General features: G+C 42.1%; 1 protein-coding gene across 1 annotated transcript in view; it reads left to right on the top strand.

Annotated features, from left to right (window-relative positions):
* DNAH11 (dynein axonemal heavy chain 11) overlaps positions 1 to 16,392 on the top strand; it is a 270,299-nt gene that overhangs the window by 114,121 nt on the left and 139,786 nt on the right. The window contains exons 38-44 of the mRNA XM_090046787.1: positions 4,139 to 4,216; positions 5,248 to 5,380; positions 6,019 to 6,146; positions 7,178 to 7,326; positions 12,544 to 12,694; positions 13,649 to 13,780; positions 14,869 to 15,042. Of these exons, the coding sequence (XP_089902913.1) occupies positions 4,139 to 4,216; positions 5,248 to 5,380; positions 6,019 to 6,146; positions 7,178 to 7,326; positions 12,544 to 12,694; positions 13,649 to 13,780; positions 14,869 to 15,042 (945 nt within the window). The remainder of the gene's footprint in view (positions 1 to 4,138; positions 4,217 to 5,247; positions 5,381 to 6,018; positions 6,147 to 7,177; positions 7,327 to 12,543; positions 12,695 to 13,648; positions 13,781 to 14,868; positions 15,043 to 16,392) is intronic.

Below are 16,392 nucleotides of genomic sequence, written 5' to 3'. Positions count from 1 at the left end.
GGGGCACATTATATTTTGTTTTTACCTTTTTTGGCTATGGACAGAAGTTGCACATAAACCAGTTTAAGTGATCAGAAACTGGCTTAAACCTGGAACAGAACAGAAGCTCAGTGCACATAAACCAGTTTAAAAATGGCTGAAACTCATTTAAGATAAACCTGGTTGAATATAGTATCAGACTTAACTCCTTTGGTTCAAACTGGTTTCTGAAATTCTGTCCCAAACCCTTTCCTGGTTCAAGTTAAATCACATTCTCCTAGCATTTTGCAGCCCTAGGGTGGGCAGAGCTGACCCTGCTTCTCTGCTCCCTAGTTGGAGCAATGAGAGTTGGCTGACAAGGGAGGGGGGCAAGCCCAGCTCAGTGAGGGCTGGCTGACAAGGCGGGTGGGGGGAGGGCAAGCCCAGCTGGAGAAGCAACACAGTCTGCAGAGGGACAACTGTGCCCCCACACTCCTCCCCAGACAAACCCTGGCTGGGGGCTGGGGTCAGGGAGGGCGGTTAAACTCACCTCCCCCTACTCAAATTTACTGCTGGCTGCAACTGTGGACTACAAATCCCAGAGACACCTGGAAGCAGGAAGAGGAAGTGATGAGCAACCCTGCAGAGTCCTGCGGCTGTAATTCTGGACTGCAAATCCCAGAGACCTCAGGGACAGCAGAAAGAAGTGAACACACAGCCAGAGAGCTGTACTCTAGCGCGCTTTGGCCTCTGGCCTGAGCTGCATTTTGCTGCATTTCCTATATCAAAGGTAAATGTTTGTTCACTTCTGTTTCAATATAATCTGTGCATTTTAGACTAACCTGCAAAGACTGAATCAATTCAGGCTTTTTGACTGTCTGTACCTAGCCGAGAGGTATATAAGATGAAGGACAGGCGTTTTGGCAGGTGTGCACGAATTAGCTCCACACTGTCCCTGACTGCCACTGTTATCCTTTTTCTCTGCCCAGTTTGCTGCTCTGCTTTCTGTTCCCTATTTTGTACTCCTTGCCTGATTTTCTGCTCTGCCTTTTGCTTCTTGACTTACTTGCTGCTATGCTGCCTGTCCCCTCCCTGATCTGTTGTGTGCCACATGGAGAGGCTTCCCATGCCACCTGCAGCACTTTTGCTGTAGGTTGGCCACTTCGATATAACATATTACACAAAACCTACATTAAAGTAATGCTATTAAGGTCAAAACATCCAGCATTCAAAAGTTAGAGACTGTTGGATGTATGATTCCCTGTGCCAGGAGCATTATGGTTCACACTGTAGATCTCTGATCACGTATTGCTTATTCTAGAAGGTATCCCCTTGATTTAATTCAAAGGATGGATGCAAAAAAGTGGTTGGACTTAGTAACACAAGCATTGCCTAATTTTTAAGTGCTTGACTTTCCCACCTAAATATGTTCTTTTAACACTTTTTTTGGTTTTCAAAAAAATAGAAAGTGTCTCTGATACAAAAGCTATAAAGGATAAGCTGAGATATTGTTTGGGGAGTTCTTGTTCTGTTGGAGTTTAATATCCTATTGTTTTTATAAGTTATTTGTTTTGGTTTCCTGTTCTTTCTCATGTTTTATAAGTTTATTTTCTACTCTTCTAGAATCATCCTGAGCCATGTTTGGGAAGGGCAGCTTATAAATCAAATTAATTAATTGAGGTAGTAAAGTGAAGCACTCAAAGGTTTGGAAATGTTAGTACTGTACTAAGGTTGTCTCTGCAAACTTAATTTGGTCCCCTACTGCATATATATTATGATGCAGTCTTTAATGATATTTATATACTGTTCTTCCATAGGATTCTTTCACAGGATCAGTGCACACGACAAAGCTCACTTAATGAGGAGCTATTCAATGTTTTGTTTTATTTTCATTGTTCAATATATAGCTCCATGCCCTATTTATCACACTATTCCAGCTGTGCCTGAAAGCCAGAATTATTAATTTCCTCATGGGCTTTTCATGGCATATATCACTATAGTATAAGTGCTTCCCAAACATTAATTGTATTTTTACTGCACCCCTGTGAAATAGGATGGCCATTATGCAGATGGTTGGGAGACAGAGATTAAGGTCAAAAGTACCCATTTATTTTGGGTGCCCAATTTGCAATACCAATGACCAGATTGTATATGTTTAAATATACTTCTTACTGATTTCAGTTGCAGCTTTGAATGGTCAGGACTGGGTGGGTGGGTCAAATTTACAGGGGAGATCAGGGGGGCAGAGCCCCCCCCCCATAAGAGATGAAAACACCCCTGTAAGATATGAAAATCTGGGGATCTCTGGTTGGATTGCTTTTTCCAATGAATTGGTTTAATTTTTTTGCAGACCCCCCAAGAGTCAAAGTGTTATTTGAACCCTGCTCAGGACTTCTACAAATCTGAGGGTATAATTTTGGGTACCCAGAAAATGAAGAATACCTTACATATGATTTTCCATGCAATATTTGGATTTAAGGGGCATGCATAGCATAATGTAGGAACTTTTTTGGCAAAAGAAGGAATAGAACCTAATTCCTTGAGGATGGCATTCATCCCCCTTTAAACATGAGAAGATCCTTTCTCTTGCTAATTCCTCTTATAGATTCCTTCTTCCAGCACCTGCTCCCACTCAGCAGGGATCACCATAGAGAAGCAGCAGAAGCAGGAAGAGAAAACCTGCTAAATGCCACCACTGTTCCTAGTGAAGACCAGCACCCCACACAGCTGCTTCCTGCAGCCTGTGGCTGGAGTTGTGTGGGAGTAGGCCTGTGGGCTCCCCTGCGGTCAGGTCAGCCAGGGAGAACAGTGGTGATGTTAAAGGGGGATATGATTATAAAGATGCATTCACCAGATGTGTTCCTCTTACTGAGAGCTTAGTGTCGATGAAGTATCTTTGAGCACTCCTAGTGTTCTGCATTTTTAGTTTTTGCTGAATTTCACTGGTAAATTACCAGATGTTTCTACTGATTTGCATCCATTTTTCAATCCGTTTTACTGATGTTTTACTGATTTACATCCGTTTTACTGATTTTCATTCGTTTTGTAAAAACAAATTGGGGTGGGAGGGATGGTGGCAGTAGCTGCACATGGAACAGGGGGCGAGGGCAAAGGGTGGTGGGAGCTGCTGCCTGGGGACAGCTATGACCCCGGGTGGGGTAGATGGGGCTGTGGGAATTGCTTCATGGGTGGGTGGGTCCCAGCTGCACCTTGTGGTTTCAGCTGCAGCCCTGCCCTGGGTGCTGGGAGTTGAGCCCCACCAGGGTGGCAGGTAGGAGAGCCTGGCCCTGCTCCCTGTGGCAGGTGCTGCACCTGGCCGCTCCACACGGGCCTGCGGGACTGGAACTGCTACCTGGGGGCATGGGGCTCCTGGCTCTGACCCCAGGCAGGGCAGGAGGGGCTGGTACTGGGATCGGGCCCAATCCATCCCACCCCCGCATCTAGCCATGTGCCACTCCACTCTTCCCCCAAGCACTAGGGCAGCCTGGCAGCAGGCTGCTGCAGCAGGGGGGAGGGGCACAGCGCAGCCTGTCAGCCGTGCTCAGGGCTGCAGCAGGAAGCAAAGCTGGGGGAGCTGTCAGTGGGTGCAGGGCATGGGGAGAGGCGTAGCTCTTGCTGCTACCTATCCCCTAGGAGGGCTGTGGGCTGGAGGGCTGCACTAGGATCTTCCTGGGGGGTGCATGCTCCCAGATCTGCACGCAGGACAAGAGCAGGCTGCCACTGCTGGCTGGGGCTGGTGGCAGCACTAGCCTCTACCCAGTGGTCAGGGTGGGCGGCAGCCTGCTCTTGTCCTGCATGCAGATCTGGACGGCATTGGCCCACCAGGAAGAACCCAGTGCGGCTTCCTGACACTTCCTACTGTGAGACAGTATTCGCAGTTATTTTCTCTTTGACAGTCTTTACCATTTGGGCTGAAATGTTTATATGATGATATATGTTTTAATTTGTTGGAGTAAATTCACTCATCCAGGAGAGTTTAGACTCTGCTTAATGCCTTAGGAGAGGAACACAGACTTCTTGGAGATGTACATTTTAAAGTCATCTTGGAAGGCAGCAGTTCATTTTCCTGACTAAGGAAAAAGGTGGGAGGAAGATAATATGAGAGGTAATTAATGTTTTGGTGGTAAAAGGAGGACAGGAAAACAAAGCCCTGAACCTGCGTACTAATTTTGTTTGACAGGTGGTTCAGCTGGAAGAACTTCTGTCAGTGCGTCACTCGGTATTCGTGGTGGGAAATGCAGGCACAGGGAAGAGCAAGGTACAGTAATGGCACATTTGCTTCCTTACCCTCTAAAGAATATTTTCTCAGTTCAGCGTTTTCTTTACTTCAGGCAGGGACATAAAACCACGTTGGCTGGGCATTCCCATCAGGGAATTGAAAGTGCAATGAACAAACTTCCTATGTTAAAATATAGATCTATCCCTTTACATGTTACTCCTATGACCTGAAATGAAAATAATCACAGCACTGAATAGCAAATGTGTATATTTGACAAAATAAAATTGTATTTGACAAATAGCTCTGAATATATTTGTGTTTTGAGACGTGCAGTGGGATAGCGTAATTATGTTCTTCAGAAGAAAGACTAAAATCTACCTTTCTTCAGTTCCCACTTTGGAAATGAGGAAATGTACATTTTTAAAAGATTATACTTTTTACATTTCCGCTTCTAAATTTTGTCAACCATTATGTGACACCATGTTCAACGTTTTCCAATAAGAAATTTTTGGTAATATTTGGCATTGTTTTTCAGGAGGAAATGCCATGCTTTTCAGTAAGAAATTAAGACAGACTGCATGCCCTAGTTGTCACCATCTACTGCTGTCCCCTTATACTCATGAGGATCTGCAGCCTGATGACATGCAGTGATTTCTCCCGGTTGACTTTGGGTGTCCTTCTCATTTTAGTCACATTTCCAACAAAGATGGAAATTTAATCAGATTTCCTTAAGTGCTAGTTCAGAGGTTTAACTACAAGTCCATTCTCCTCAAAATCTTCCAGCAGACACTCCTTTTGGCTGTTTACTACAGTGCAGTTTTCACCGGGATTGTCAGAATAGGATTCCCACTGGCCATACTGCAAGAGTAAAGTTGGTGGGGAAGGGGGGAGAGAGAGGAAGAGAAAACATAGGGAAATCATGTTCTACTGGCTGGGACTGGGTGTAGGGATTTGCAGCCTGAGAGTGTTTTGTTTGTTTAAAAGAAACAGCAAAGAAAGCAAAGCTTTTTGTTCTGATTGAAGGTCAGTGACTAATTTACTGCTTAATTCTTTCTCTTTCTCCCCTTTAGGTTCTAAGAACTCTGAACCAAACATATATGAATATGAAACAAAAGCCCATTTGGAATGACTTAAACCCAAAAGCTGTCACCACTGATGAGCTATTTGGTTTTATACATCATGCTACTAGAGAATGGAAAGATGGCAAGTCACAGATGATGTTACTTTCAGTCCTAAGATGTGTTTATTTCTCTACCAGGGAAACCCCAAAGCATCACTAATTACAGGGGGAGAGGGCATAGACCTCAGCTCTATGAATATTTTGTACAAGGAGATTTGGGTGCAAGGCACTGCTGAGCTTGGATAGAGTAGAGTGATGCTCTCCTCTGTGGATCTTCTGGCCAGTTTCAGGGCAGAACAGAGGAGCTGAAGGAGAGGAAGTCACCAAACCTGAGCACTGCTGGAGTGGTCAACAGCCTTAAGGAGGCGATTGCTTTTTCCACAGCCTTCCTGAAGCCTCGTGCACATAGCACATGTAGTTAGGATTGATGCATTGGAAAGGATGTTATGTTCAAAAAATATTATCATGAAGTCAAAACAGAAATTGGTCATTATTACTATAATCCATTTGTTTTTGCTGTATCAAGTACTCACTGAACATATTTCAGCTTTAATTTGAACAGCCACTTAATAAGTCACCAGAAGGATAACCATGTTTGCAATGTTACAAAACTGGTTGTTTTTAATAATGCATTAATTTTTCAGGAGCCTTATTTGTTCCACAGCGTTGTTTGTCATTGAGGCACCAAATTCATTAGATTTTATTTAAACTTAATTTGAAGGTCTCTTATCATCTCTTCTGAGAGAGCAGGCTAGTATCACTCATGGTGGACCAAAATGGATTGTCTTAGATGGGGACATAGATCCTATGTGGATTGAGTCACTCAACACTGTTATGGATGATAACAAGGTGAGCAAAAGAAAAACTCTCACAGTGGTGTTTTTCTTCGTTAGCCTTTTCACGTTTTCTTCATGATTTTATATTTTTTTCCATTGTAGCCTTTCAGTGTTTTCCTGTCATTCCTGGCTTTTCTTCCCTGTCCCCTTTTGTCTTCTGTATGGCTGATTCATGTGGTTAGCTTGGTAACAGCCTTATCTCTTCCTTACACAATCCGGTATCATAGAGATGTTTTAAAGTCACTCTGTTTACAGTGTAAGCCTACATATGGCTCCAGTGTATGTACAGAGGGAGTTAAAAATGCATGCTGAGGTGTAAGGGTCTAAATGGCAGTTATAGTATTTTTTTTCCTGGCTTCTTAATCATTGGAGCACATAGAATATCTTTTAATTCAAAAGTCTTCATCATCAGAAACTAAGCTTACACTACTGCTTTAAGGAAAGTTAGCAATCTAACATTTTTCTTAGATAAGGAAAACTGCCATGCCAAGAATTTGTGATTTTCTGATTCAGTCATTAATAAACCCAGGAATAAGACCCAGACTTCTCACAGTCCTGTACTTAAATCACATGATTATTATAGTACAGCCTTCCTATGACAGTATTTGGCAGGCACAATACAACATGATTAAATGCACTCAAACTTAATTTTGTAAAGATTATTGCAGTTAAGTCCTTACTTCTAAACACCTTTTTTTTTAAACTATTAGATAATGTACACAAATTATCTTACAGTTTTTAATATGTCTATGTGAATAGCAAGTTACCCTGTGTAACTATTACCTAAATTGAGAAAATATTATCCACACAGTAAAGTATCATAAATGTATATTTTCATATGCTTTAAAACAAAAGTTTTGGCCTTATAGCTTAGAAGAACTGTCATATCCAAATATATTCAGACTGTGTTGGGGGGGGTACGGTATCGCTAATCCTTAAATCTAATCAGTCTATAAAAACTCCAGGCCTATTCTTGATGCATGCTTGTTAGAATGTATGCTTTAAGTTGCGTTTTTTTCAATCCCTTATTGCTAATGTGTTTAGGTCCTGACCCTTGCCAGCAATGAACGTGTCCCTCTGACTCAATCCATGCGACTTCTTTTTGAGATACACCATTTAAGAACAGCTACCCCAGCCACTGTGTCTAGAGCTGGGATCCTTTATGTAAACCCCCAAGACCTTGGTTGGAATCCGTGAGTATTTAATCTGTTAAAAGATACATTACAAAATTAATATGTCAACCACAGCAGTTATTTTATTAGGAAAATAAACCATTCATTTTACTCCATGGTCAGACTGGTGGGTCTTTTTTTGCCTTCCTTTGTAGTGGGGGGCACGGCCTTATTCCCTGGAGCTCTTGAGTATATTTTAACAATCTTACAGCAGCAGGATCTTGGCTAATGGTCCCCTTCCTTCTTTGCCTATGGCAGTCTGGGATGCTAAGTCTTGTGGATGTTGTGATAGGGTTGACTGTCAGCATTCCCTCTAAGCTTTGCAGTGTGCGTGGCCGTGCAGGCATGATCATGCCGCGTTCATGCAGCGCTCCCAGGCGTGGCCTCACACACCACACAGCTTAGAGGGAATGCTGTTGACTGTGTGCTTTTGCTAATAGGTTAAACAGTGGATTTGTATAGGATGGTTTGGATAGGGATGATTCTGCTTCAGGCAGGGGGTTAGACTAGATGATCTCTGGAGGTCCCTTCTAGCCCTATTTCTCTCTGATTCTGAGACTGGAAGGGAGATCACCTAGTCCAACCCTCTGCTCAAGGCAGGGTCATCCCTGACTGAAGCATCCCAGTCAAGTGTCTGTATAACTTTCTCGTAAACATTTCCAAGGATGGAGATTTCACAACTTCTCTGAGTAGCCTGTTCCAGTGCTTAAGCATCATCATAGCCAGAAAGATCATCATAGTTGCCATTGTAAATTTCCTTTGTTGCAGTTTGAGGCCATTGCTTTGTCCCATCTCCTGCAGCCACAGAGAATAGTTTATCTTCATCCTTTCTGTAATTACCCTTTGGGCACTTAAAGACTGTTAACAAATCTACCCACCCCCTCAGTCTTCTCCAGGCATAATACATCCACTGCTCTGTCACTTTGACATAGAAGAAAATCAAGTTGGTCAGGCATGGCTTGCTCTTCATAAATCCGTGCTAGCTGTTTTCTGATCACCTTGTTCTCTTTCAGGTACTTAAAAATGTACTATTTGATGATCTGTTCCATAATCTTTCCCTTATTGAGGTCAGACTAACTAGTTTGTCATTCCTCTGATTGTCCTTGTTCCCTTTTCCAGTCATCCAAAACCTGACCTGACCTGCATGAGTTCTTACAGATGATGGCCACTAGGGCTGTGCAAGGCTTCAGTAACCAATTTGATTCAGAAGAGATCCAGCCAGATTTGGAGGCTGAATCTCCAAATCCAAATCGAATCTGGAGACCCATTAAAAGGTCTGAATTGAATAGGAAACCTCCGAATTGATTTAGAGATTCAGGTGGTCCCTCCTTGCCCCCGCAGGAAGCTGGACCCGGGAAATAGGGAACAGGGGGGCTGGGGGAGGGGAACTGTCACATCGCGCAGGTGCAGCCTGGCTTCGCAGGATACTATGCATTGTCCCAGAGCTAAGGTGGCTCCAGCAGTCAGCCAGAGCCCGGCAGCACTCAGCCTGAGGAGACCCAGCCCCCCAGACAGCGCACAAAGCCCCGCGCACCCTGCTGAACCACATTGCGCCCATGTGATGCAACAGCTGCGCGGGTGCCAGGCAGGGGGAGTTGATCCCTGCTGCCCCACACTGCACAGCGGGGCTCTGCCACAAACCCCCAGAGGCCCTAATCACCACTGCTGCAGCCAGTGAGGGTGGGGCTTTTTGGTTTTGGTTTTAAGTGCCAGGTTGCTGGGGCTGGGCAGGGCAGCCATGGGCGGGTTGGGGGAGTGGGTGGGGTTGGGGCCCCACTTGCCACTGCCATGCCCTCATCGCTGACACTGCTGCCGCCACCTGTTTGATTCGGAGGAGATTCAGCCCGAATCGTGACAGTGATTCAAATCACCAAATTGAATCGCTGTCCCTCGTAATCGGCCGAATCCAAAGTTAAATCGAATATTTGCTGCTCTCACAGGCCTAATAGCCAATGGCTCTGAAATTACTTCAGCCATTTCCTTCAGTACTATGGGGTGCATCCTGTTTTCTTCTGCCAGCTTGAAAACATCCAGCTTCTTAAATAACCTGTTTTTACCCAACTATAGGTTGCTTATCTCTTCCCCTATCTGTGGTGCCAACTGCACTTCTCATATGGTAGCTGACTTTATTTGTGAAAACCAAAGTAAAGGCATTAAATGCTTCAGCCTTCTCCAGGTGATCCATAACATTACGTTTTGCATTCAGTAAGGAGCCAACACTTCCCTTTGGACTATCTTTCCTACCTGCTTCTACAATCCTTTTTATTCCCTTTTACATCTCTTGCCAGTTGCATCTCAAATTGGCCTACCTGGTTTTCTCCCTACATGCCCATGCAATACTCTTATACACTTCCCTACAACTGCCCCATCTGCCTGGAGCAGGGGCAGAGTCCTCTCATCAGTGTTACCCCTCCCCCCTGCTGTTCTGCCACCAGTTACCAGTTTAACTTTCTCCCAGCCATTGACTAATTAAGGCTTTGAAAAGGTTAAAAGCAGTGATTGTAAGAGGGTTAAACCTATAGCTGCTGGCAGAGGAGGTGGGGGAGTGGTGCAGACAAGATTGCTCTGCCCAAGCTCCATGAGGCCAGAAGCATTCAACCCAGGATGAATGAGTGCTGAGCACAGCCCTGTGCCTCCATTCTGGTGCAGAAATCAGTTTCCTTAAGACATGCATCCTAATTCTGGATCAGTACTTTTTGGGAATATGGTTTGTGTAGTATGCAAATAAATATGGTAATATAATCACATTTCCACTTCTTGTAGGATTCCTTTTTGCATTTCAATTCACTGAAGAATTGTAGAGTTGGTCTTCCTGTTCAGTCATTTCATGGAGATACCTTCTTTCTGTAACCTTAATATGCCCCTCTTAAAGTATGGCGAGCTCTCCAGGACACCGTATTCACTCAGACTTGCCTCCCAGGGGCTTCTGGCTGCCAATTCCCTGAGTGTGTTGGAGTCCACTTTTCTGAAGTCCATTGTTTTTTATACTTGTGCTCTCCTTTCCTCCTTTCCTTTGGATCCTCAGTGTTATCATTTCTTGATCTCTTGCACCCAAGTTGGCTTCCACCTTCACACCCAATTCCAAGAAAAAATAATCCAGTCAATATCTCTCTGTTTGTGAGCAGCAACTAAGAAGAGCTTCCTCCTGTTTTGCCTTTCTACTGCCCATACCAAGAAAATATCTTCAGCACACTCCAGGAACTTGCTATCTCCTGTTTTATACTGCACCTCAGGACCAGCATACATATTTTTATGCCTAGAACAACCACCTCTTTTCCCCACTTCCTATCTTTCCTGAACAATTTAGCTGAATTTAGTTGAATCATTTTTAGTATATGGAGATAACTAATTAGGTGTACAAGTACAATAACAGATGTACACATGCCAAAAGTTATCAACAGTTATATTCACTGTTCCTATTTTTATATAGCCTTTATGCCCCTGATTCACTTGTTCTTCTCAGCCTGGACTCTGGATCATTAGATGTTTAGAGTACATGTTTGGCACCTGCAAGAAATAGGCCTCTAGCTGTGACGCTGAATGGTTCTCATCTTCCACTGATACCTGTTATAAAGATTATAGTTTATGAGGGAAGACAGCCCATTTTTTCTATTTGTCTTATTCTTCTGTATAACATTTCCTTGTTTGATTTATGGTAGAGACATAACTTCATGCAGATTAATCACAAGAATAATGAACATGCATCTATATAAAGAATATTCATATCCCCTCATTTTTTGTGTAAATGTAGAAATTGATAGTCTAGACTCTAAATGGCTTAGACATAAATTTAGAGAAAATCTACACCCTGTTATCTTTGTGGTTTTGAAAGGCTAGTCCAAAAGGATTTGACAAAGGTTTTCATAAAAAATCATCCCTCCTTATTTTTGTCACAGTATAATTTTTCTGTGAGCTTTATCAGTATTTAATATTTTCAGCCAGCACATAAGACTTTTTTGTTAACTTTTGCAATGTTGATGAAATACTAAAATTTGGACCCCTAAATAATCTCTGCTTGCTTGTATTCTAATAGTACCTAATGACCACAACTGAAACTGCAAACCTGAGTTAAGTGTGGTGTAACCAAAGTATATTACATATTGAGTGCAAACAGCTAGAATTTGGTCTAGAGGTGTAAGCTGTATTCCAAGGTGAATGGATAATGGTGGGCTGATATTAAATAGTGTATTCAGTGCAATCTACAATAACAATTGACAGGTATTGAGATGGGATCGAGAGGGATGACAAGGAGTACCAGGAATCATTTTGAATGACCATACTATACCTGTAAAGGGGTTACTACCAGTTTAGAAAATATCTGATAAACATTTTTGATTGTCTGTTCATGTAAGTTTAGAAACATTGAACAATTTAGACCTATCACCAAATGTTGATCAGTATAACAAAGTGTAGTACTAGTCTAATTGTAGGTGCATGTCCTTATGTCCCTGAAGGTTGATGTTAACAGAGTTTTAGATGCTACTTGTGGTTAGGATTAGAGGGTGACTGATTGTCTCTGTATGCTACTTATAGTCACTTTTGTTTTTTCCAGTTGTCCTAGAGTATGAACAGTACTGGGGGAAAAAAATTTGGACAAAACTAAATCATGTATACCAGGGGTGCTCAACCCGTGGCCCATGGGCCATATCCAGCCCATGGCACTTTATAGACTCACATGGAGCCCCAGACTGTGTGCTGGATCAGGTGCCCAACCTTAGTTTGCAGGGTGGTACAGGGCCCCAAGGCCTAGTCCCTTGCACCCCAGGGCCCAGTCCCAGTATAAGAGGCTGGGAGGAGGCAGAGCCCAGTGCCAGTGCATGAGGGTGGGAGAGGGCAGTGTCAGGTCCCTGAGGCACAATCCCAGTGGGAGCAGATGGTGCCAGGCCCCTGGAGCCCAGTACATAGGGACTGTGCCACTCTTTCCTATCCTCCCTAGCATGGAAGATATAGCCAAGACAAATATGTACCACTGTGTTGAGCTGCCATAGCATTCCTTAGAAATTTAATGGTTATGATTAATTTTGCTTGAACAAGCAAGTACAATTACTAGTACACTGGGGCTAGCTATTTTTGTGTACTGTTACAAAACACTACTGGTAAATATTCACAAGCGTGTCAGGAACTTGCAACACAATTCTCTAAAGGCTGTAAAACTAATATGTGTAGGAAATCAGGAAGGGAACTCCATTCTAGACATCTGCTTTCCAAAATCTTATCTCTTTTTGTTTATCTTTGCAGGTATGTTGCCAGTTGGATAGAAACAAGAAGTCATCAATCTGAGAAAGCTAATTTGACTATTCTTTTTGATAAATATGTGCCTCCCTGCTTGGATCATCTCAGAACAAGTTTTAAAACTATCACCCATATTCCTGAGTATAGCATGGTGCAGGTTTGTATTAGAATTGTATTATTTTACTGTCCTGTATTTTAGATAACAACGTTTCTGAAATCTATAGACTTATTTTCAGCACAAGTGAAAGTAAGCTGTGAAAATAGGTGCATCTGAAAAGTATGTAAGGTTATTGGAGGATCAGATAAAAATCTCAGAAAGAGGGGAAAAAAATCATGTTGTTGATGTTCAGTAAAACAGGTGCTGAGGTGCACAGTTGTCAGCCTAGACATCACAAGTTTGAGGCCATAGCAGAAGTGATAAGGTGCGGCCTGTCAGATTCCAATGGATCTGTGAATTCTGCTCAATACTTTGTCACAAGGACATGAAAAAGAAAAGGAATAACTAAAACTTTGGTGCTAGTTATTAAAGAAGATTAAAGCTGAAGATTGCAATAGCCTTTTTTTTTTCCGCTGAACATTGTTCATCAAAACCCAGAGCGCCTGACACACTAAATGATTATGTTCATGCTCGATTTTATTTGTGCAAGTAATTGTCTTAATTACTTCAAATGTCTGTCATCAGTGCCTCATTAAAGCAGAATTTATGTGGGGAAAAATGTGATCTACTAATTCAAGATTGCATCCCAGAATACATACATTCATTTTGAAATTTTTTGAATTAGAGTGCATCACTGTAAGTAGAGTTGATTGGAGAAACTTCTGATGCCATCGTGTTTTGATTAAATGCTTTAGGAGATTGTGTCAGTTTTACCAAAATTTCATTTCAGAAGAAAACTTTACCAGGAGGAGGTAAAGTCCTCAAGATTTCCTCCTACACCCTGAAGAAATTGTGGACAATATTGAAACATGCCAAGGGCCTTACAATCTGATGATTATTTAAATCTTGACTGTGCTTAACTTTTTATAACCACTAGAGTCACTGTCACCAATTCAAGGAGTGAGAATCCCAAGATCACTTTCTTTACTCCTGTTTATTTCTTATGTATTACAGACTCTCTGCTCTCTGTTGGATTGTTTGCTGACCCCTGAAAATGTTCCTGTTGACTGCCCAAGAGAGCTCTATGAAATCTATTTTGTCTTTGCATGTATTTGGTCATTTGGTGGTGCACTTTTTCAAGACCAGGTATGCTAGATAATATTGTAGCAGCCAAATTATTTTGTGATGCATTTGTAATGTTGATTAAACTAGGGCTGAATTGTGGTTCTTCAGCCAAAAGGGCTATGCAGAGTTATGCTGCCCATGAGTCTAGCAGCCTAGGTATGGTAGGATGGAGCTCTCCCTGAGCTAATGTTTACGTCTGAGGAGCATTGTCTATATGAGAAAATCCCATCAATTATACGTATGTACCTATATTAAATTCCTGGCAAAATGTTTAAAAAGCTGAGCTAAAAAAGAAAATTACCCCACAACAAGTACATCTAAATAGGGGTTTAAGGCTCGACCTGTCCAAATTCATGTTTTAAGTTATACTAAATTAACTCCCGTATAGACAGCTCTGAAGTGTTTAAATAAATTCCCAATATGCAGTGGCTAAGAATGTTCTGTCAAATAACATCCTTAGAATCATTCATAGATTTCTCTGCTGGCACCATTTTAAGGCAGATAAGGGCCAGCCTGCAGGGTTTTGTGATAAGGTTTAGACACAGACCCAAAACAGGTATAAAAGGGCTAGTGTAGACATAGGAAATGTAACTGGTAGAGTTGATTGCTGCTGATTCTCAAAGCTGTCTCATTAGAAACCTGGGCAGATATTCAACCTAGAAGAATAGACTGATCACAGGAATTAGATGGGTAGAATTAGATTAGACTGTTTAAGTGTTTTTTCTGCTTCCCCTCTGAAAAGGAATGCAGCAAGGGCTTGGTTGAAGCAAGCCAGCCTTCTGATCTCACCACTATATGAATTTGTGCTGGTCTGAACAGTGGCTTGAGTTTAATCTGAGGTAGATCTAATTTGGCCTCTTGAGCATTAGTTGTTCCAACTAGGAAGGCCCACTTACTGCCAGTTTGGTACGGTTTTAGTAACCTGGAAATTGTATCACAGTATTATAAACTGCCATCAAGTTCTGTATGCTTCTGCTTGACAAACAGAACTTCTGTTTGAGTCTTTTTTTCATGCATACATAGTTACATATGTAAGAATTTCATACTGAATACATAACATAGTGGAGTAAAATAGTTTAAACAATGAAATAATATTTAATATTTTATAGCTTTCAAATTATGAAGCAGAATTTAGCCGCTGGTGGCTCAAGGAGATGAAAACAATAAAATTTCCATCCCAGGGTACAATTTTTGATTATTATCTTGACCCCAAGACTAAGAAATTCTTGCCATGGACTGATAAAATTCCAAGATTTGAAATGGATCCAGACACACCTTTACAGGTACAATTTCTTTGTGTTACAGGCTTTTACAATTTGGGGCTTTAGTTTTTTCATGGTTTCTGTTATTGTTTTAACTAAATGAAAATAATATTATTCAAATGTAATAATTTGGGGAGATCTTTCTTATTAAGTCTTTACTCCTGTAGTTTTGGATGCTGGGGACAATGAAAAGAACACTTAGCACTTTTATGGCCTTCGTCATTGTAAAAGTACTGCACAAATGCACATTCATCCTCCTAGTACCCTCTAAAGTTTGAAAGTGATTATGAACTTCATTTTATAGGTAGGGAAGCTGACCCTACAAGACAAACAAATTATTGAGTGTTCATGGTAAAGGTAGACTCCTAACTGCTGTATATCATAAATTGTATACCACAACTTTACCCTCCTCTCACTCTCAGTCTACACATAGGCCCTGGACAGATATAACATTTGAAGTGCTTCAGATGCTTTTGAACTGCTTAAAGGATGAGTGTACAAATGCATGCCCTTGCATGAAGCCCTTAAAAAATGGCCAAAGCAGTCCCAACTGGCCCTGTATGAAACAGAAGCTATTCTGAAATGCTTCCCATTATATCTACATACTCTATGAACAACAACAGAGGGTTGTTCAGTCCTCTGGCATCCTACAGTTCTCCACTCAAATTTCACCTCCCTTTCCTTCCCCCAAGGAGGGAGAAAGTGAGGTGAACAGCCAGTGCATGCTTTCCTGCGTGCTCAGCCATTGCTAGAATTTCAGAACAAAGATCCCTGCATGCCTCTTTCACTAGTCTCCCAGTTCCATTGGGAGACCACTAAACCATCCTTGACAATCTTGAGGGTCATGCAAGGAATTTTCCCTTCCAGCCTCAGGGTTGGAAAGAACAATTCCTTCCCTGGTTCTCTGCCTCTAGAACTGGGAGACAGGAAGACAAGTGCACAGGCAATCACTCATTGGCTGCTTGCTCCATTCTTGCCCTGCCATGGCAGGGTATGGGGGGATTGGAGTCACAGAACAGAGAAACACCCCATATCATGTCTCTTGGCTGGAGAGCACACTGTTGCATATATATCTTCACAGTGATATTGAAATGCTCTTGGAGTTGGCACAGTAGGGGTCTGTACTTCTGTCTAAGGCTGAAGTGTTCCATTTTTGAAGAACTTTGAAGAGGTGAAACGTTTGTAGTGCTTCCAATGTTATATCTATCCAGGGTGGTATTCTTTCATTCACTAATTCTCTCCATATTACAGCTAAGGATTTTTAATGTTCTGGGGGAGAGCAGTTTCATTACGAGTATAATAGAAAGCTGGAATTCCTATAAGACAAGGGTTAAGGTTATAGTGTGCTGGTATATGCAATAGTGGTAGCCT

This window comes from Crocodylus siamensis, chromosome 5, assembly GCF_052110815.1.
Source record: "Crocodylus siamensis isolate JL-2025a chromosome 5, ASM5211081v1, whole genome shotgun sequence".
Taxonomy (NCBI): Eukaryota; Metazoa; Chordata; order Crocodylia; family Crocodylidae; genus Crocodylus; species Crocodylus siamensis.
The sequence above is the reverse complement of the archived record's forward strand: the minus strand, read 5'-3'. Positions and strand labels throughout refer to the sequence as shown.